General features: G+C 46.1%; 1 protein-coding gene across 5 annotated transcripts in view; it reads left to right on the top strand.

The window, feature by feature from the left end:
* Positions 1–23259, top strand: part of Foxp (forkhead box transcription factor P) — a 440616-nt gene that overhangs the window by 251602 nt on the left and 165755 nt on the right. For 2 of the 5 annotated variants that reach the window (XM_077690061.1, XM_077690059.1), the window contains exons 1-2: positions 18038–18209; positions 20953–20979. In XM_077690061.1, coding sequence (XP_077546187.1) covers positions 18090–18209; positions 20953–20979 — 147 coding nt within the window. In that variant the 5' untranslated portion in view covers positions 18038–18089. Of the gene's footprint in view, positions 1–18035; positions 18210–20952; positions 20980–23259 lie in introns of those variants that run through there. The other 3 variants (XM_077690065.1, XM_077690062.1, XM_077690060.1) reach the window with 2 other exon arrangements.

Here is a 23259-nt window from a genome sequence, read left to right as displayed (position 1 = left end):
GCCGCCTGCACTGCTCGTGTCGTCATCCAGAACAATTCCTACACCATTGAATTCATCGTGCTGCCATCTTGCTCTCACGACATCATCCTCGGGTGGGACTTCCTTTCCCGCAATAACGCTATCATTAATTGTCCCCGTGCTGAAGTCGTACTTCCTTCTGTTCTTTTCGACGATTGATTCCTGTCATGCCCCTACGAAATAGGCTAGAGAAATGCACTAACTTAGTGAATTTCGCCCGCACCGCAAACTACTGTGCGTTTCGACGTGTGTGTGCCGTATCGGTTAGGTGCTAGGCCTTCCTGTCGACGCCGTAGTTGCGCGTCGCCGCTGCTACCTGAAATATCGATCGGTTCTGCTGACAGAAAACAAAAAAAAATGTTGTCTTGTCAAGACAAATTTTAAATTTTAAATGCTGCCGGCAAGAAAGAATAAACGTGGCCGCTTTGTAAAGTATCCCCACTAGCAACCTTTCAACTATTTTGAGTGCGTAAAAGAGCTTAAGTGCGCAAAACCGCGTCATTTGAGCATACGTATGGCCCTTGAAACGTTTTACCGCACCGAAAAGTGTCAAAAGGCAAAAGGGATACTTGAGTGAACGTTTGGGCACACAGTGGTAAGTGAGCTTGCTCCTTTGGAGTGCCATGCAGTGATTAAGCTTGTGGGAAATGAGCAGGCGCAAATCACGCAGTTTTTCACAGTGAAATAAATCATTGAATGGTGAGTTCACCGTCAGCGATGTCTAGCAGTCTGGTTCCGCTTTTCGCTTCTGCTTCATTCACGCAAGGCTTAACTCTAAACCTGCAAGTAACGAAAAATTGCGAATGTTTGTCAACTTCTCTATATCCAGGTTTAACTGTTTCATTTGCATCAAACGTATACGTGAGGAACCGTTGCATTCTAGCAGGTATCTTAAAGGCTCCAGCTACCAAAGTGTTTCCGCGAAATGCATTTTTAGCGCGTTTATATACAAGAAAAAAAAGGGCGTATACGGTAATGTCGTTCTTTACTGGCTTTTTAGCACGGTCCCCGTTTAGGCTTAGATCGTCTCGTTTCTGACGTCAGCATTGCTTAGAAAATAAGCTGTGCGCCGACTACTGCGGGCTTTTGCGCCCTTTAATAGTTTACCGCCGGGCTGTTGCCGTCAGGTCTGGAATATTTGTAAGCGCAGCGGCTTAATAACATCAACATAGGCCAAACCTATTTTTTGACTTCAATGTATCTTTGCGAAGCCGAGGCATCTGTTATAACTTGCCGAGGTTGCAGTGCTCCGCTACCTAGACGCTGGCTGAAAGGTCTGCGACCGCAAGGCCCAATAAATTTTTAAAGATACTACGGCTCACTCTGCTTCTTCGGGTTCGATGCGCACCTGCCATCATTATCAGCCGTATATGCGCTCTGCACGCGCCATCATCATATTCAGATTTCTGTTCTATAAATGGCTGACATTACGTTCAAATTTAAATTTGGGGAGGGTTTAACGCACCGAAGCTACACTCAGGTTACGATTCGCGGCGCACTAAAGGCATCCGGATTAATTTTGACCACCTGGTGATCTTTAAAGTACGCTGAAATCTGGACACACGTGCGTGTTTGCTTTTCGCTCCCAGCCGAAAGCGGCCGGCGCTGCCGGGAATCAAACCCGCGTCCTTGGTCCCAACAGCACAACACCTTAACCCATGAGCCGACGCTGCGGGTCTGACATGACGTGAGTGCATGATTGCATGTGTTATTTCTGCAACTTGGGAACTTCACTCCCTTGAAGACAAATAAGTTGGCGCAGGTGTGGGTGAGAGTGGATGCTGAAGAAGCATAGCGGCGGCCAGCGGTCATGTTTCGTCTATAAGTAGTTGTAAATGCAGTTCTTCGTCCCCGACAAAAGTGTTAAACCACGTCATTTTGTGGTAAATAACAATATCGAATACCGAATTACTCTCAAGGTCTTGAGTATTTCGAGAAGTTACCCTGCAGTTAGCATTGAACGCGCGGCATCGCCACGTGTCTAACAGGCTGTGTAACAAATGCTTCTACGTAGATGTAAGTGTAGGCATCAACTTTATGGGCAAAACATTGTACGACTAAATTCAGAAAATCCCTTAAGATTTCTAACAAAGGGTTATTTTGCTAAGATCCCATTTAGGATGGCTGCCATAGTAACGTACACATATACTCAGGATGCCCCTGGGCTTAAAGGGCAACTGCACTCGAATTTTCCACCTCTTGAAAACACTATTTCCGTATTCAGTAGACTCTCGATAAACGCAACTTCCAGGGACCGAAAAAATTAGCTCCGCTGAACAGGAGTTCCGTTTACTGAGCGAGATGTGAAAAAGCGCAAATATATGTGCGTACACACTCTTAATACCATTTCAGGGAACTCTAAGCTCTAGAAGGTGAATGGAGCTGATAGTTTTTCAGGAAGCGAGAAAACTACAAGAAGTTTAGGTACAGTATTCACAAAGTTTATTTGGCAACAATTAGTCACTGTACCCTAAAATCTAGCAATTTTTTTTTGTTTCAGTCCTGGCAACGGCACCTTCAACATTGTTTTTTCGATAACACTAAAGCTTTGGACAAACGTTTCGGATCCTGGTTCCTTCTAGTTGGTTGGTTGTAGATTTTAACGCACCGACGCAACGCAGGCAATCAGGCGCGTCGTAGTGGAGGGCTCCGGAATAATTTTGATCACCAGGGGATCTTTAACGTGTGCCAAAATCTCGAGCACACGGGCGTTTTTGCTTTTCACCTCCATCAGAAAAGCGGCCGCCGCGGCCGGGAATCGAACCCGGGACCTCGTGCTTGAGTTAGTCGTACCTTGTTGCCTGCGGGCACAGGTTCGCCCTCAAGGGGATCTTGTAGTCGAACGTGCGAAGGTTGTCCTACCCCATGAACCCGGAAAGCCAATCGCTTGTGAAATTACTGTCAAATTAAATGCCCAACCCCTGCTTGCCAAACCCCTTCAGCGGCTCGCCCTTGTCGTGTCACCTGGCTTTCCGATTACGCAAATACAGGATTGACTCGCCGAGAACACGTACGTTCACGGGTCCGCTCCCCTTGTCGTTCTTTCAGGGCTGCCGGCTCATCCGTGGATAGGACCAAGCGCTGCCTACCCATGGCGCAGCTCGCTCTGTAGTGGCGAGAAACGGTGTGCGCGAAGCAGAACTAACGTCTCTTTCCCTTCTCCGAAAGTAGTGGTGCCTGTGATTGGCTGGGAGTATGGCGTGATCCGTCCGCCAGCTGCGGGCGAGGAGGTAGGTGAGGAGGTGAGGACGCATTTTTGGCGTAGGCCACCAACTGCAACACTGACGGCGTCACGAGCCATGCAATAGAAGCTTCGTTTGAAAATTATCATTAGGGCTGCCGAACAATGCAACTTTTCAACGCTGGAAAAGCGTTCCACATTTCGTCTCTCCACCGAGTTAACAACCTTCCTCTTCTAGTCCCGTCTACCAGTATCCATTCTGTTACTCCCGCGATCCATCTGACTCGGCGACATTGTATGACGACGAGGATGGTGGTGATTACCATCATCATGTGGTTCTTCTGGAAATTTTTTGCTAATAACCATAATAAGTACTGACGCTGACTCGACGACGTTGTATGACGACGGCGACGATGATTGTTATCATCAGTATGTGGCTCCCTTTAAAATTCTTGATTATAATAGTGATAATAAACATTGATTCATTAATTGGTTCTAAAATTAATCTCGCTTTCTTTCGGGGTAGTTCCAAATTCAAGATGGTGTGAATTTTAGTTGGCAGGTGATATAAGCAAAGTTCTCTCCAACGTTAGTTACCCGTAGTTGCTTATCCGTTTCGTTCGTGAAGATCGTTTCTCCGCTCTTTCCCGTTCTAATCTCATTTAAGGTGCCCTCGCCGCTGTACAGTTTACTCTTCTCTCTTTTTCTTTCTTTCGTCGTCGCTCCCTCATTGTGCAGCTTAAGAATCGTGCCAACCCAGCCGCCGTTTCGCGTCACCGGCGGCGCTGCGTTCGGCGGCCGTAGCACGCACAATTCTCGAGCGAGATCCGGTCGTGGCGTTTGTTGTTTGTCGATGCCAGGGGCCCGTCAGGCCGCAGCGTTCGGTTTGTTTGTTTATGGACGGCGTCGTTGCCGGGCGAGCGTTGTTTACAGGAGGCGCAGCGTGACTCATGCCCGGGCTGGAGAAACCGGACGCGCCGCCGAGGCCCTCCTTTGTTTATTGACGCTGCTGCTCTGGCGCCGACCTCGTGCAGCAGACCGTCGCCGCCCGTTCTCTTGTGCTGCGGCTTCCGCCGCCCACGGGCAGCGGCTGCGTTGGCCGGCCTTAGCTGGCAACCGGCGAGGTGTCGCCGAAGCTTAGGCGCGCTCACTAGTACCGCGCGCTTTCTGTCAGCAGCCCAATCGGTCAGTTCGGGCGAACGGACATATCACACCGTCCTCCTCCTGTAGACGTAGGCACCTTGGGTTGACCTAGCGTCACTAAATAAGCTACGCTTAAGAGTACCGCCGCTTCGTGCGCCCGGAAGTGTCTGGGGGCCATTTTGTTTCTGGCTTCCAGTGTTGCCATCTCTCCCAACGAAACCGCCGCCGGTTGTGACGGGCAGAGTGCGACTGGCCGCTCTAGCGTCCGCACAGCAGAGAGAGACGAGAGGCGCCCAGAAACAAAATGGATGCGCCCATATGTAAACAAATATCACGTGGTGCCGACCGACCAATGGAAATCCTGGCGGCACATAACAATAAAATAAAAGAGTGCCGATACTCTAAAAGCCTTTATTTAGTGACGCTAGGTTGATCCCGAAATGTAGCTGTCGATGCTCATGGGAATAGATCCGTGCGCAGTGAACCCTCGTTTTCACGAAATCCTCGCTACGGGAAACTGATTGCGTTATAAGCGGCGATTCCTTAAAAGCGGCGATTAACTATCCTTGCAGTGAAGTTGGGACTTTCAAAAACTTCGAGTGTAGCGAGGCTTCTAGAAAAGTGATTTTGTGTAATGGGAGTTCACTGCAGTTTGCATCAAGATAGGCTGTTGTTTTCAGACTTTCATCATAATCATCATCATAATAATCATCACCCTGCTTGTGTCCACTGCAGGACGAAGGCTTCTCGGATGTTATTTCAGCACTTCTAAATCAATGTTTTCTATGCCCTACTCGCGCCTTATGTCCAACCCCCAATACGTAGCACCAATTTTACACAGTGGATATATATATACATATATAAAGTAAGAAGCCTCGGTAACAGCAACAGCGGAGGTGCTGTAACCGAGGTTTCTTACTTTGTGTTCACCACGCCTTCGGCCCCATCGCCAGCATGCCAGTTATATATATATATATATATATATATATATATATATATATATATATATATTTATATATATATATATATATATATATATATATATATATATATATATATATATATATATATATATATATATATATATATATATATATATATATATTGATAAAGGTCTTGATAAAGGTCGGTAACCGACCGAAACGTCGACCAATAAACAGTTTTGTTAGAAGCTATACCCATTTTTTACTATTTGTTACGGCAGCCTAAGACAGCCCTTCTCGTAATCATCTATATATATATATATATATATATATATATATAAATCTAGAGAAAGACAAACTCACAAAGCGCGCAGAAATAGTGTAAGTAAAGAGTCGGATACACAGCAAGAACAATAACAAACAATGATTACTTACGTAGCGGCAACGGGACTTGCCTTCACCAGAGTAAAGTTACATGATTATATGTATGTATATATATGTATGTATATATATGTATGTATATATATATATATATATATATATATATATATATATATATATATATATATGGGCCCATCACGTATGAAGCCGACTTCTGCCTGACTGCACCATTCCGGGACACGGTCGGAAGCAGTTTGGATTTTGGACACTGGCTCTGACTCAGGTTGCATGGCAGAAAGCTTCGTGTTGTAACAATCTTTCTCTTAAGAAAGGACACTTCTAATTTTTCTCCTGCGATGCGCTGTAGGCCATTACTTGACGCCAAATTTTCTGACGTCATCCCTCCGCCAATATAATGTCCTTCCTCTGCTTCTAACGTTGTCTCTCGTAATCGCTTTGTTACCCCGATGGCTCACTGGTTGTCGATTCCCCGCATTACGGGTCCAGCTTAAGTCTACCTCTTCCTTTTAATTTGAGCTATGATGATGGTGGCAGGGGGTGGCACAAGGTTAGATTGGCAGATGAGATCAAGAAGTTTATGGGGATAAATTGGTCGCAAGTTAGCACAGGACCGGGATAATTGGAAATCTACGGGAGAGGCCTTTTCTCTGAAGTGGGTGTAGATAGACTAATGATGATGATGGCGATGATGATGATAACCTTCGCACGAGTTTATCATCTGATACGGAATGCCAGTTTCCTCTCCCTGAGCGTTAATACTATCATCCTTCGTTCTATTCCTCGTTGGGCTGTTCTAAATTTATTTTTTCAGACTTTATAATGCACTAGATTATGTGTTATTTGAACAGGTTGTATACGCATACTTTCGGTGTATTCGCTATTGCAAGATAGCGCTCGCCATCTGGTGGCCGGCGCGAGCACCTCAACTTTCAGTTCCGGCTGCTCTTCTCTCCGTGATACGCCGCTCGCACTCAGTTTGCCGCTTCCGCTTGTGATCGCAACCTTTGAACTACGAAGTTGTAATGCCGCCACACAAGGTCCCAGGCTCGAAAAAAAAATGGACGTCTTGTTGGGTTCCTCTTGCGTAGGCTTGTACAGTGGAAAATACAGAAGTGCAAGAATACGGCCCCACCAGTATCCGCGAGTAGCAGAAGGCGGGTCTTGGCGAGGGTTACGGATAACGAACTTCATAATCAGAAGTGGTGACGTGCGCGGTAGTTTGCTCAAAACCTTTTCGCTCTGGATGAATAACACCTTCCAAATATGGCGAATTGTGTAAAGCTTAGCGTTTAGACACCCATCCTGGGAAGAACAAATGCGCGAGTGTTTGTTTAAAAGTAATAGAGGCAGGTGTGTATGTTTGTTTCATTACTTCAACAAAATAGTGAGAACAGAGATCGGTGTGAAGTTATTCGGGTTCGGGTTCGATTCTAGGCTGCGGCGGCCGCTTTTCTGATGGAGGTGAAAAGCAAAAACGCCCGTATGCACGAGATTTTGACGCACGTAAAAGATTCCAAGGTGGTCAAGATTAATCCGGAGCCATCCACTACGGCGCGCCTTATCACTTCTGTTGAGTCGGCGCGTTAAACCCTAAAATCAGACAATCTGAAGTTATTCGGGTCATTTTGTGCACACCTTTACAAAGGTGGCAATTTTTTTCACTGTCACTGTTTCAGGGTACAGTCATTCGCGATTCCTAAACTATACTTTAGTGTCGAAATAGTAAGGTATTTTATATGCTCAATCGGTCAAGTAATTGGTCCAATATGTATGTCGTTCAGACCATGGATTTTGAATGATAGAAAACAGACAACAAAATACCTGCCCAAACTATAGGTAAGAACTATGACAATCACTTCCAGTTCAGCCACACGGGCATTCGCACGAGACAGAGGTCCGTCAGCCTTAAGGTATGGGTCAGTGATGATGTGCTTTTTTATAATTTCATTTCGCGTTATCGCGGCTTTGTCCAGCTCTATCACTTCGAGGCCACCACGAAGACATAGGCAGAGGAGTCGCTTAAAATTCAACTACAGCGCTGATAAAAATCCGCCTTTATAAATTTGCAAATTCCTTATTTGAACGCAGCATTGGCGTGGACCAATTTCGGCCATGTGGCGCATATATACCAGGAAATACGTGCCCTTACTTGTGTCCTGTATCTCTTGAATATTGCTTCCTTAATCTGTTCATGGACAGTGACGTGGGTTCTTTCCCGATGCCCCGATATATGCACAGACTCTGGGACGTCGAAAAACATTTATCGGCCGACACGGGCGCATGATCGTCCAGGCACTTATGTGTCAATATCGGGAGACGCGATTACTGCTCACTCACGCACGCTGTTCTCAGTTACGAAGGCAAACAAAGAAGACCACATCCACGAGACCATTTGCAACACCGACAAGATCACGAGGCCTGTTTAAGACACGCATGACGCTCGCTTATCTTTGTCGAGTGGCTGTTACGTCAGCAAATACATCATCGCTCTTTTGGGAATAGTGGATTTTGTCGAACGCTGTATAGCTGGCGCTCTGCGAGGGAGAGAGTGAAGAGGGCCAATTCTACAATTGCGCTGTAGTTGGTGGCTCTCTCCGAAATGCTGCCCAGCATTCGCTGCCACCTCGCTGTGGCTATCGTGGCCTAGACGATGTCTAGATCCTGCTTGAGGCGCTCTCATTTGTTTGGGCCGCAGTCACATGGGAAGAAACTGGTGCGAGATTATTAAAACGAAACCTTTCCTGGTGGGACCGATGTCGCCCTGTCAAAAATCTTGCACCCCTCCGTCTAACGACAACGACGGTTGAACGCGAATCTTTTTCGTGACGGATTGTTTGGTTGTCGTCTCAGTTTGGACCGAGCGTCAACCTTGTCGAAATGGAGCAGTCGGATAGACGCCGCCTTCATAACGCGAGGGACCCAGAACGCACTCCGGCCACAAGAAGCGTTTTTTAAAGCGAAGCTCCAGTGTTCTCACCGATGGCGTCTGCAACGCGAAAATGCCGAAGTGAATGAAAAAAAAAAAAAAAAAAACACTTCCTGTGGTTGAAATCCTACCTGGGTCCACCGCGTTATAATAAGATCTCTGAACCCGCTGCGGTGGCTCAGTGGCTAAGGCGTTGCGCTGCTGAGCACGAGGTCGCGGGTTCGATTCCCGGCCGCGGCGGCCGCTTTTCTGATGGAGGCGAAAAGCAAAAACGCCCGTGTGTACGAGATTTCGGCGCACGTTAAAGATCCCCAGGTGGTCAAAATTAATCCGGAGCCCTCCACTACGGCGCGCCTCATCGTCTGCGCTGCGTCGGCGCGTTAAACCCTACAATCAATCAATCAATCAATCAATCAATCAATCAATCAATCAATCAATCAATCAATCAATCAATCGATAAGATCTCTGACCTCTCAGATCAGAGCTCTCTCAAATAAGATCTCAGATATCTGATAAGATCTCTGGACACACGGTGCATGCGTGATACCGTGCTTTCGTTGTACCAAAAGGGTTACCTGAAAATCGCGAAAAATTAATGGTTCTAGATAAGATATATTACACGCATCGATCACGAAGATGGAGTACAACAGTATGCCTTTATCTCACAAACCAAGTATCGGTATACGCGTAGATGGTTCGTAGATGCGTAGGTTCTCGAAAATTCGTCGCATGGGCAGGTTCTCCGTTTGTGATTTGGCTCGTTGAAGGTTTGATTTATCGATTGGACGCACTTTCATCGAAGGTTGGGCGCACTGTTAGCCTTCGCGCTTCTCTCGACTTCCTTTAGGAAGGGCTGGTAATTTCTTTAGCTTCCAATATCCAGCACATTTACAATGTAGCGCTCAAAAATGAGCGACAAATCGCGAGCAAGAATTATGGTTTTAATGTCCGGTGGTGTAAATTGCCTCCTTTTTTATTTGGCATGCGTTGCCGCCGCCACTTGTGCAAACGAGGCAAGAGACCGGCTCTGTTTCCCCTCAGCCACCACGTGTTTCGTCAGGCCCCGCTAGTAATAATCAGCAACCACCACACCATCAGCAACGACTGGAATATGGTGGGAACCACGCCACATGATCGGTATATTCTGTGAAATGGAACGTGATCCTCGAAGGACATGCACCAAGAAGCTCGGAGTTGGTCTTTAACATTAGCAGCGAAATTATCCCACTGTAACAACGTTGGGTATGGGAGGGCGGGAGCGCTACCACAATTTTCAATATTGGCTAAGTGGATTTGTCGTCGCTTAGCGGGTAGTCGGCAATCGACGAACATAGACAATGGACCCATCGTCACCACCATTTACTCAACGCGTGATGCGATAGTTTTATATAATTTTGAAACGAACCTGCAGATGCTGAAATTTTCGTCCCTTCTGACCGGTCGTTATTCTTTCCCCTTAAACGGCGCTCATTCTCAACATTGCCTTTCATGGTGGTGGAGAAGGAAAGGCGCAAAGAAAGACATACGTTTCCAATCGCATCACGCCCGTAGCATTTCACATTACAAAAATTCCATGCGCGACTGAGTGTTTCTGTGTTATCGCATCCTGTTTGCTCGCTTACGCTCTCAACAAATGTCACTGCACAATCACTCCTCCGACCGCGACACCCCGATGGCACAGATAACACTAGTGCCTATGACTTCTCCTCCACCCTTCAATGCGGGTTGTTCGATAACGCGTACATTGACGTGGCTTCACTTGCGATCGTCACGAAAGCAAAGGTTGGGAAAAGGGTGCGGATGCAGTAAACACACCTGTAGTCGATGGCTGCGATTTCTTCCGGTGATTCATCATCAAGGGTGTCGTTGTAACGCGCGCAAGTGCTGACGCATGCCCAGGATGACCGCACTTCTTGGATTTTGCGCCCAAACGCTGGGCAGACGAGGCCTGGAGCCAGTAAGTAGCGTGCATAGTGTGTTTATTGCTTGACACCGAGAACTGACTCGCCGGCGTAGAGTTTTGAGGATCCAATATGCAACTGGCAAAAACGCCCACTCGCGTTTGCCACAGTCCCTTCCGGTTTGATCTAGTTTTCCTACAGAGGCTTGCGCGATAACGAGAACCGAACGTGGTGCGAGATAGGATAATCGTCTGCGATACGCTCAGAACTCACCCACGAACCCCGATAGGAAGGCCACAAATGTTACGGATGCCGTCTTTTTCCCAGCGTGCGATCGGCTCTTTTGGCTCTCGCGTGGTGGCATTTGGGGACGATGATGTAATTTTTCCACTCATTGTAACATGCGGATTCCGGGCACTTATTCTGCCTTGAAGCTTTCTTTCTATATAGGTGGCGTTGCGGTTGCACATGGCAGGGAAATCGTTTTTAGGATCACTGAAATACAAACAAAAAATCAAAGCCCCTTTCTTAAGGGAAAGATGGTTAAAACATGAAGCTTTTTCTGTGCAACCTGAGTCAAAGTCAAAGTCCAAAATCTAAACTGCTTCCACGGAGTCCGGCTTCATAACGCGAGGTACTCAAGTTCGATTCCCACCACGAGAAGCGTTTACCCAGTCTAAAATCACAACAGGAATACCGCAAAAACCTAACAAGAATCCCTGTCGTACGACAACAAACTTTGTTGTGACAACGGAAGTCCTGTTGTTGCGACAAAGCCATCTGTTGCTACGACACACGTCCCTGTCGTTACTTCAAAGTGAATTTTCTCAACGACAAACATTCCTGCGGTCACAACAAAACCGCCCTTTACGCAACTCTTCACAATGCGCAATAGCATTCAAACCATGTGCAACGACTGACGGAACATCAGGATCACAAGACCGGAATTCGGCATGACGGTACATCAAAATCAGGAAAAATATACCACACACGACAGAGCATCAGAATCACGACATGACAAGAATGCGACAAAACTACGACACGCGAAAGTACGGCATAACTACAGAAATTCTTCTTGTCTTTTTCGACTGGGTTCTCACTTTGGCGCTTGGCGTTTCATCATCATCATCATCATATGCCCTTTATGGAAACCCATTGTGTAAAGTTTGCTTTCCTACCATGAGTCTTGGTGTTACGACCTACGGCATGAGCGATGCTTATAAAGCTTCGCTTTAAAACAGGAAGGAAGGTAAATGCCGGCTAAATAAACCTTTAGGGATGACCACACTGGTTGGCTGTGAATTTAAGCATAAGCTGTTATCAGGAACTCCGGAAGTTTTAACATCATGCTCTAGCGCGTAGCGTTAACGGCCCCGCGGTGAAGAAAAGCGGCATCGTCTACGGCGTTGACGTGAGCAAAAAAATTCCGTAGCGCCACCTTGCGTTCTTATGTACACCCTATGGCCGGTATGCCTATTGAGCGCATCGCGTCACTCGTCACGGACGTACGGACGGTCATTCTTCGAGGGGAGTAGTGTAAAAAGGTACACTCACTAAAAATTGGGTTTTGTAGCGTAAGCTACACTGGCCGAGGTTGAGCAGTTTCGCGTGGACCTTGAAGGGCCGTACTGCGCAAGCGCGAGCAGCATTGGATTAGACTGGATTTAGACTGGATTGTATTGGATTTGATTTAATTCGATTGAATTGGGTTGGATTTGGATTGGAAATACAATTCAATTGGAGTACGGTTGTGTAGAGAATTGGGTCTGCATATTCGCTGGTCTGCGCCTTCCAGAGGAGTGACGTCATAGCCGCAGAAGACGCACTGGCGCGGCGCTTGCCCAGCTGTGCGCCTCCGTTGCGTAGTAGCCAAGTCTGACTCTGCGCCGGAGCCGCTTGATAGCCGTTTCGCGTGGCTCCTGGAGAGACGTGCTGGCAATGCGCGAGGAGCAGTGGTTGGACTAGACTGGACCGGAGTGTACTGGACTGGACTGGACTGGACTGGACTGGACTGAATTGGATTGGATTGGATTGGATTGGATTGGATTGGATTGGATAGTTGAACCTTAGCTCACGCTACGTATATCCTGGCATAGCCGAGCTAAGTCACTGCTAACTTTTCTCGGTAGCCTGCGCCGCAAGCAGACCCGCAGCCGGCATCGCGGCGGCGTGGCCTACGTCACTCGTGCTGCTAACTTCAGGCCACAACTCAGCAGTACGGGCTTGAATTTACATTGTTAAACACATTTTAGCTGCGGAGCTGTTGTAAGTCGAGCCTTTTCATTCGTCTGCTGTAGGTCATGCGTCTCGCCGGGGTAGGAGAAAGTCTCAAGACCCATCGATAGAGTGCGCGGGGTTCTCTCAGGGGTGAGTTACTCTCCCTCTCTCTTGGGGAGGGAGAGTAAACGTCAGCGACAGGGATCCTCTAGTCCCTGGCGTTTAGCTGCCGATTCCCTTGCGTGAACCGTCGAATCTGCGCAACGACGGCGCTGCCGCGCTAGTGGGAGCGCCCGTTGTCGTTCGTGCCGACACGAGAAGATCACGGCTCCGCTGTTGCCATAGAGTTTCATACTAATATATACTAGAGAGAACACTGGCGCCACTGTCTAGGTGAGCCGCGCTTCGGCGAGCGGTCCGTAATGTGCCGGGCACGCACGTTCCTCTTGTCCTTGGCATGGCTCATGAACAGGCTAAAAAGTTGGCTCTGGCTGCAAAAAAGCAGCAATATTGCTGCAGAAGGTTCAACAACTTTGTTTTGTTGTTATAAAATTGAACCTCCAAAAAGATTACCTTGTCAGGGATTATGTACAAGCTTCACGCACGATGAACAAGAAAAAAATCTTATTCTTTTTGTTGATTTTGGCTTCGAGACAAAAAAGAAGCCATATGGCTAGCTAAGCCAAGTAGGCGAGGAACGTCGCTAGCGGCAATGGCGCCGCCCACGACGTCCCGCTACTGCAGCGACGGATTTCCCTTTAGTGTATATTAGTATGAAACTCTATGGCTGTTGCAGCACATCTCACACTGGCTAGAACGAGTTCAATTGGTGTGCTTGCTCAGTCCGTGACAGCATGATCGCTTTGTCCTATTTTGTCCCCTTGGAACGGGTATGACTTCATATCAGATATCAGAGAATAACATCGGAGGCGAGAAAGGGATCCCTTTTTAAAATGCACGTCCGCGCGTATGCTGTTGGAACATGGCCTTTTGTTGCCGTATGCAGAAAACGTTGGCGCATTGGCCGAACAAATACTCCGTGAAACGCGGCGAATCCGCAAATCGTATTGTGCGCGTTGGTTCGTTGAACCGGACTCTGAAGCACCCATGCCAGTGATTGTTTGTCCTGTTGGTTTTCCCCCTTGTTAAAAAATAGCGACAGTCACTGTTTCCAATAGTAGCGCGCCGTGTTGCTGCTCCCTAATGCTACGGTATGTGTGGCTGTATGTCTTGTTGATCTTTTGCGATCGAATGTTGCTTTTTTGTGCGGTAACATTTGCACGGCATTCCGACGATACATGATGGTTAGCTGTGCTTTTTGCTGAGCGTATTTAGCTGTTGTGATGTCACGTCCCTTTTGTTAACGTTGCTTTATCCGCGGCTTCAAAGTTTACTAAAGCGTTTCGAACTCACTACGCACGGGTAACATATTACATAATTATGTCTCAGCCTTGGTGCCAGTACCGCATTCGAGGAGCTAACGTACGGCTCGACTGGACGTCGACATAACGAAACATATTTTACGAATTTCCCGAATTAATGAACAAATTCTGGTTCCCTCTACAGTTTCCTATCAGCTAAGGACATTTCTCGATTTTACGGAGTTCCGTATTTAACGAAATGATTTGCGTGTCCGGGTGATTTAGTTAAATATAGGTTCGTCATCAACATCGTCATCATCTCTTAGTCTACTGCAAGGTTATTCCCTCTCCCACTGACCTCCAACTGCCCCTGTCCTACGCCTCCTGAGTCCATTCCTTATCCCCGATTTTCAAAATTTTATCCCTCCACCGAGTTACCGACCCTACTTCCAGTACCGTCTCTCGGTAGCTACTGTGTTACCATAGTGGTTCATCCATTGAAATTTCGACACTCTCTAGGGACAGCCAAAGCCGATTTCTTTTTCCAATTTTGTACTACAAATAACCTTCAGTCGGCTTTGTTCCCTGATCCAGGGCGCTCGTTTCTTGTCCCAAAACGTTACTGCTACCATCCTTTGTTTTCTGGTCTGTTGAGCCTGCCTAAGATTTCTTTAAATTCGACCCGAATTTGGCGAGTGGACCGGACAAATCCAGATCCAGAGAGCAATCCGGCGTATTAACGGAGCTGCCTAATGGAGGCGTGTAAGAGTGCGCGTGCATCCGACTACCAGCGGCTCTGTGATGGTGCCGACTAGTGCATAGACGAGATGAACTTTGTCGGAGACAGCTTACAACAGCACCACCTTGGAATGTAACCTTCTTCACCATTTCCCTAGGCGCAATGTTGGACGATCCCTATTTTATTGCACATGGTTACCTTCTCTCGTACCCTTAAAGGAGCCATGAAGAGAAAATACAACTTCGTTTAATTTGAAAGAACTAGGATTCAATATCTCACTCAGCTCCATTACAGCCACAAAAGATGTTTTCTTAACGAAAAAAAAAGCAAGAAGTAATTAAAAACTTTCAAATTTCGCGCCACAGTGACGTGTTATGAGCAAGAAAGACGTCATACGGGCCAACAATAAAACTTAATTTTCAGTGCATTAACTGCACGTTAGCATTCAAGTGATGCGGTCAAATGGAACTAGAGGCCCCATTACAGACATCCAGTCATGTCTCGTCGTGACAGGTCAGTTAGGCGGCCGCCAATCGCACAAACAAGGTTCCGTGACGTCATAGAAAAGTTGCGGTAAATTGACTAAGGTTCGCGACTGCATCACACGTTTTCTTTAATATGTCCGTTATTTGTTCGAAGATTGCGATGATATTGGTATCATTGTCATCGGGACTAAGCAGGCTTTCTAATAAACCCAACTCGTATTTTGTCTTCATGGCTCCTTTAATAAAAGAATGTTCGTATCTTGCTACCCTACGGATGTAGGTGAAACCAATCGGGCAGGAAGTCATCTTGGCAAACAAGTTGAAGCTCAAAACTGAAAGGTGATTCAGTTCGATAAAGAGCGATAGAACATCCGTTGCGCGCTGTTCACTGCGTCCCCACACAATCCACTTGCGCACGCTTCACTCAATAGCCGCAGATTTCATGAAGACAGGTCGGCAAATGCCGCCCTTGCAGCCGTAACGTTTTCCCGCGAGTCACTGAAGAGACGCCGCCTTGTATAAACAAGATACGCGCGTAATAAACCTTCTCGTGGAACGGGCAACTCTTGCTTTCTCGATCGCCCCACATCATTGCTTCTAGCCTCCATCCAGTCCAGGCAACAGCGGCGATCAAAGGGTGGACAGGACTCAACAGGCCTTCTTTATCTATGTGGGCGCTGCTTGATTGCACAGTGACCGCTTGCGAGAATAAACAACGGGACATCAGGTGATAACAGAGCACTCGGTCGTGCAATGTACAAGGTAGAATGATGTGGTGTCGACGCCTTGCATGGGGCGATTAGAAACCCCCCTTTGTTCGCGCTGTGGGAGGCAGCTCCGGCCAGCTGCGGTTGTGGGATTCAGAGGGACTTGATTCTGCGAGCCCGGAGATGAGCATAAGAGTCTGAGACCCTGGACACCACCCTGAGAACAATTTCAGAACCTACTTTCTTATTTTACGATACCCGTTTTCTCTCTCGCTTTCTCCACTCAAAAAACAGATTCATAACTACTGTCTTTTCTTTGTGTATTATCACTATCTATCTACCTATATATATATATATATATATATATATATATATATATATATATATATATATATATATATATATATATATATATATATATATATATATATATATATATATATATATATATATATATATATATATATATTATATATATATATATATATATATATATATATATATATATATATAACCTCGTTCATTAGAAGTCGTATAATTCTAACTGGTTCATTGGTCCCGACAAAGTGACGTATATATGAATAAGGGAAAACTCTCGCTAATTCGGACCTGAAACACGTGCTACGGTTAATTTGAACAATATTGCGCGTCCGTACAGAGACTACGTTTCGTGAAATTCGAAGCCGAAGGGCTGGCGGCGTAGTGCTGCGGGCTTCGTACGGCGGGCGGGCGTGGGCTTCATTCTATTCGTGGGGTGTGAGCGTCGTTTGGAGGCGTCGCTACCTTCGCTCTAATGGATCGTAGTCAGGAAGTGCGTGCCTGCTTATTTGGGTTCGTATCTCGAACTGACCATTGCAGATGCCGTACTTTTGCAGCACGTGATTATTGAAAGTACACTCCGACGGACGTGCAATACCGTCTACTTTATTGCGCATGCGTTGCTAATACTGGTATAGCGTGCGCTGTACCGGCAGTCAAAGGGACCCCCGCTAGTTCGAACTCCCGCTAATTCGAACAGATCTTCTATCCCCTCGGAGTTCGAATTAACGACGTTCGACTGTATGTAACGCCAGTAAGGGGTATCGCGATGTACGGGGTTTTCCTTCACCCACCCGAAACGTTAGTTTTGGACTACAGGTAATTTCGAATAAGGCGATTTTTTAAACACAGTTGTCTGACAATAACGCGACTTAACCTGCCTAAATATGTGCTGTTGTATAAAAAAAAATAAAATGGAAAATTTGCCCTGTTGTACAAACAGCTCCCGCTATTTCATTTCCCTCCCCTCACCCCCACCCCCCTCTTCCCGGCGTCGATTTTGTTTTGCACAGCTGCAGTCATACGTAGCTTATTATACGTAGCTTATTATGCAGTCATACGTAGCTCGAACCGGCGGCGGTTCGAGACGCTGGCGAGATCACATTGAATTAATTCGCGTGGGTTTGGACTACTTGGGTTCTAGTTTTGCAGTTTGTCATAAATGTAGGCTAAAACATGTATATCGGTTTTTTACTGAAAATTCTTTTCTTTATTTTTTTTCTTTAGTCCCGCCAAGCCCAGGCGCGTATCTTACCACACCGAACATTGCACTTTTTTTCTTCCAGTGTAGCAACCGAGCTATTTCCTTCGCCCTCACCGCTCTATATTTACGCGCCCACGTTATTAGGTCTTAACCATTGTCTCGATTCCAGGAAACCCGCGTAATCGTCATGCTGCTCCTTTGTAGACTGGCGCTCACGCTCTCCCGCCCAGGTTCGGCAGACATGGGTGCGCTTCCCCGCAAACTTTTCGCGAGATTCTTCCAACAGATGAGGAAATCGCGTCGTACACATTTCTTTCGACGCATAATAGGCACTCGCATCTGCTTCGTGACGCCACCGCCCGAGTGCGCGGAGAGCTGCTGTTTGCGAGGCATGTTTGCGAACCGATTTGTCAGTCGTTGACAGCGCTTTTCTTCTAAATGCACTTCTTTTCTTCCCTCCTCCTGCAAGCCGGCGGCGGTGGTCTCTAGTTTTGCAGCGCGGGCGAAGTTAGCGGTGTTGTTGTGTGAGTGCTGTAGAGAAAAGATTTGCGGATCCTAATCGGCATGCGCATCATCCACACGGGACAGCTCTCACGCTTGGGGACGGCGGAAGGACGTTGTTGGGACGTTGGCTACTACGAAGACGCTGGTGGTGTGAAGCGTAACGGAACTAACCTGGCTATGGTGTGTTTGTTATTTTTTGAGTTCATCTTTTCCCTGATGTTCAGAAATAGTCCATCTTTCCCAACCATGGTGGTATTCTGTGCTGTATATATATATATATATATATATATATATATATATATATATATATATATATATATATATATATATATATATATATATATATATATATATATATATATATATATATAACGTGCGCGGGAATCTCGACACACGGACATTTTCATTTTTCGCCCGCATCAATATATTAACGAGTCGGGAATAAATGCCCCCATCCGCAGAGATAAAATCATGCATTTCTCGAATTTATCTAGCACCCCATCTACGACTTACGGTGCAAAAGTTTGTGGCACAATGTACTTTTTTTTTTAATTTACACGCTGGTATCGCCAGGCGCCTAATTCCTCGTAGGATGTAGTCTTTTCTGTTCGTACGTACCTTTATTTTCTTTGACATTCAAGAAGTGCATGTAGATATATTGTTCCGCCTCACTCCAACGCTATCTCGATTTCGGGAAATTTTGTCTCCCCTTGAAAAACGTTGTACCTTCTCCCAGCGTCGAACCATCCTCGCTTATCTGCAACCACCTCTTGTATTGGCAATGACAGAACTCAGTCCGATCGCTCGTTGTATATCGCGACGCTGCCGCTGCTTTTTCTCACCCTTCACCTACCGAGTATATAAAGACGTCGTCAGCATATCGCGTCGCTTATCGTCACAGCGGGCGTCAAGAATCGGCGCCATGGATGTTTGCTCTTTATCGTAATCGCTTTGTTTAGTCAGCCTTCTCGTACATTTCATTTATCTGTGGCTTTTTTTTCTTTATTGCACTTCTATTGAACTACACGGCCGGCCGTGTGGTTTAGGGCCAGCTACTACTACCCACAAGAAAAAAAAAAAGCAGAGGTGACAGCAGGATGCCTTTGGGCACGCCTACTGCCCATGCCACTTTATCTCCTTACCAGAGGCGCGGATACATATTGCATCCACGCCGATAAGACTTGGATGCGGGAACTCGGTTATCGCAGCTCTTTCGCATGCCGTATCTCGTCGGTTGGAGACGACCGTCACCCCAACGATGACCGACGCGAAGGACGTTTCTCGGGAGGACGCCTGTTCTGTGACTCTGGTTTCTTTTGCTCTTCTCTTTTTATATTTGTGTGTGGGAGAGACACAGTGACGTAAAGCACGTGCTCCAACACTTGAATCTTCGGAGTTTCAACTATATCGTGCAATTATATCACCATTTATGAGCCACTAAACAGCTGATCTATTCATTAATTTAACATGTCGCTTATTTGTGAGCTCGTTAACTAATTAAGCAGTCTATAGATACGGACTCGTGCCCTTCCCATTTGCCGGAATAACAGATTAACTTATGATCAATGAATCTGTGAAGATTTAATGCATTCAGGAATCCAATAATGCAATTGCTTTTTTTCTGATCTATAGATAACTCAGATGTCTAACTTCAGAGCCTAATTAATGAAGTAGTCTACCGACTCGTTCATTTTATGTTTACTGGAATGATTGATTGATTTACCGATCAGTGAAATAGTGGAGAGTGAATGGATGAACAAATGAAACAATTCATTCATTTGTTTTATTTATTCCGTTATTACACCTAAGAAGTATACAATAGAATATTCCTTTGCGAGGAACGGGGGGTTACGTCACGTGTATCAGCGTTTGGACGTCAGTGAGGTAAATTGTTCGACCGCTTCACTCAAATGAATGGAACTGAAGTGTACCACGGCGCCGGCGGGGAGATCATTCAAGTCTTTTAGTTATTTGGATGAATTGGCTCCAGTAATCCTTACTGCCCACCAGCTGCCGAACGCCTAATTTTGTCTGATTAATCAATTATCTTTTTTTTCAGAATTGGGCATTTCAGGAACGGCTGTGTCTACTTAAGATTTATTTGTTACGCTCTGATCATATTGTTTCCCCTCGCTATTATAGGTAAATTTATTCTACTTATTCATTGTGCAATACCTCCGTTGAATTTTACTTGTATGTATCAGTATAGTTTATTTACTATAATTTATTAGTAGTATTTTTATTATATTCTACCTGATTTATCCTAAATTGCTTCTCACGTGTTTATAGCGTCATACAACTATTACTCTCACTTGACTGCACTTCAACTAACGCACTAACCAATGCAGAGACCTGATTTCTGCATTCGCGCATGCGCACCTAATCCCTACTGTAAAGCTGCATAAAGCCGCCACATTATAAGCAGCTCAAAAAGCACCATGAACAACAGCTTCCACTCTCAAAGCATTCATTCGGCGAATTTATTCAGCGAGTCTGCGCGCATTTTATGAGCGGATGCTCAGCGCCTGGACTGCATAGCGACTGTGCACACCAAGGCGATGCCCCATAGAGCAGCATTTTATTGACAAACAAACAAAAGGCAGATCATTCATGCTCCTGACACACGCCTCGCTTCTCTTTCCAGAAGCATAAGGCTGAAAAAAGCTCCCTTTTTATGCTTCTCGGCATGAATAAATGTTACATTGTAGAAAGCATTCTTCGCTGCCAAGCTGAGCCACGATACCCAAACGGAGTAATTGCGAATGGCTAGTGAGTGTGCACACAAGGGCTGCTTTTGTTGGTGTTGTTGCGGTCGTTGTGGCTGATTTTATTGCGGCGTGACTATCCTGGCACCATCGGTCTGGCACTAATCGGTTTTCATTTTTTTTTTTTTTTCATGCTCACCTGAATGGCCCCACTCCAGGCGCCGCTGGAACTTCTCAGCCTGGCTGTGAGTACAACTCTTAACTACGGACAGCTGGTTAGCTTCCCTAACTACCGAAAGTAGCCATAGTTAAATATTTTCGTGGTTAAAGTTTTGGAATCTGCCTAACGACGAGTCTACCCTTGTGCCCTCACCGACGGGGGACATAAGGTACAGTTAGTGCTGCGCTTAGGCTTAGGTGGCCTGCAGGTCAGCCTGCTGGGGTCACGTGGTGCCTGCTTACGTTTTCTCAACGGTGAATAGATTCAGAGGTTGGTTACGTTTTCAAAACGTTCAGTAGGTACGACGTGAGCCTTACGAATTATTTGTTTCTGGCTTGAGTGCACCAGAGTTAACTTAAATTCAACTGAATTTCTTATTTAAATTTTTGTGTTAGACAAGAATGTTTACAGTACAAGACTTCGGGAGGAGATACCAGAGTCGAAGGCCAAGGGGGGGGGGGGGGGGACCTCCTGTTGTTCCTAAACAAACGGTTAGGGCAATTAATATGTCATTTATATGCGCGCCGCATACCGTATATACAAGCACCTAGAACAAGAAAAGGTACCAATTATCAAAACACGGAATAACAAAATGAAACGGAAAATAATATAAGGAAGACAAACTGCATTATACGCACAAGAACATTTTAAGCAAGAAACATTATCCTTAACGAAACAAGCAATGCTCAAACAGAAGTCAACGTAGTATGAGAATAGAAATTATTTACGTTGCAATAAGAAAGGTGCAGTAGCCCACAAGAAGCTATAGTAAGGGGAACACAAACCATGCTTCACAGGTACGCTGCGAATAAGCCGTTCCATAAATACGTCACGAATCACTGAGAAGCGATCCAGATCGCGGGGAGCAATCAATAACTTTTATAGAAAGACGTTTATTCTCTCTAGGATAATAAGTGAGGCAGGACCTAAGCACGGGGTAGTGCCGAGACTTGCCTAGAATTGTAATGTATTTGCGTCTATTTCCAGGATGAAGACGTCGGCCGATTATGTTTGTGATGATTATCGTGATAATGGTTGCAGTAATGATGATGACAACGGCAACGTTAATAATTACCGTACTATTACCGTGACGCTGATGATGGTGGTGGCGATTATGATGGCGATGACGATGACTGTGGTGATGATGGGGAGGACGAGAGGACACAGTTATGGAAGTTATTAAAGCGTTTTCTAACTCCAGAATCACAGAAAGTAAGACAGGGAGAAAGATCTTATGGAAAGCGGAAGAGGTCAGCTCCAAGCTTGCGGTACGGTTTGCTACTGCAGATGGGCGTGAATACAGTCCGATGAAGAGAGAGAGAGAGAGAGAGAGAGAGAGAGAGAGAGAGAGAGGAAAAGGAGGGCGGTGTCGCGCTTTCACTGTATGCACCCCCATCTGGAGTAACCGGCCCTGCCGTTAATGGGGATGACCTCTTCAGCTTTCATTAAGGTCTCTCTCTCTCTCTCTCTCTCTCTCTCTCTCTCTCTCTCTCTCTCTCTCTCTCTCTCTCTCTCTCTCTCTCTCCCGCTCTCTCTCTCTCTCTCTTCCACTCTTTCACTCACTCTCTCTCTCTCTCTGGATGGACACAAAACAAAATGAGAAGAGCTCGCAAAAATCGTGCTTTCTTTGAGCGATTACCGAGTCAGCTCTTCCAAGCGATGTTTTTCACGTGACGGCATCGTGCAAGAGGCGAGCAGATCCTTAACCTTCGTCCGCACAAACATTTTAGCATAACTCTGAGCCGTATGTCAGCTTCCAGACATACGGCTCAAGGTTACACCGCAGCAAATTAACAAAGGTTAACGACCCACTTCTTTAGCCTTTAGTTCGCGAGCTGCAGCCCAAGAAAAATTGTCTGAAGGTGAAATATTCTGCCTCGTTTCGAAGACCCACGAATGGGCTTTGTTGCACCTTCTTGCATGCCAACACTTCGTTAATTACTACGCAGGGCCTCCATTTGAATGGCGAAGTGTAACCAAGGCGTGGCAGGAGCTCGGTTATTTTCAAAATTTTCTTTTTTTCCTTACGCCTACCGAGCGCTGTCGAGGACGAATACAGGTTCTCGGTTAGTTCGCCGAAAACCGTTGTTTAGCTAGTTTTGTATAGTCTCGAGCGTGAGCGAATAGAACAGCTGTTTTCGTACCATTTCTATTTTCATCCGGTCTGTATTGTGCAGTTGTGCGAACTCTTTTCTAAAAGAAGACTTGAGGCCATGAAGACGAAATGCAACTTTGTTTGACCAAGCTTGTTGTTTAACAAGGCACCGTACATACGGGAGCCGAAACCGTCTTTGATTTATAAATT

The sequence above is a fragment of the Haemaphysalis longicornis genome, unplaced genomic scaffold, assembly GCF_048455015.1.
Source record: "Haemaphysalis longicornis isolate Haplotype H1 unplaced genomic scaffold, Haemaphysalis longicornis Haplotype H1 scaffold_10, whole genome shotgun sequence".
Classification (NCBI taxonomy): Eukaryota; Metazoa; Arthropoda; class Arachnida; order Ixodida; family Ixodidae; genus Haemaphysalis; species Haemaphysalis longicornis.
Note: the sequence above shows the minus strand (reverse complement) of the source record. Positions and strands in the feature narration are given on the sequence as shown.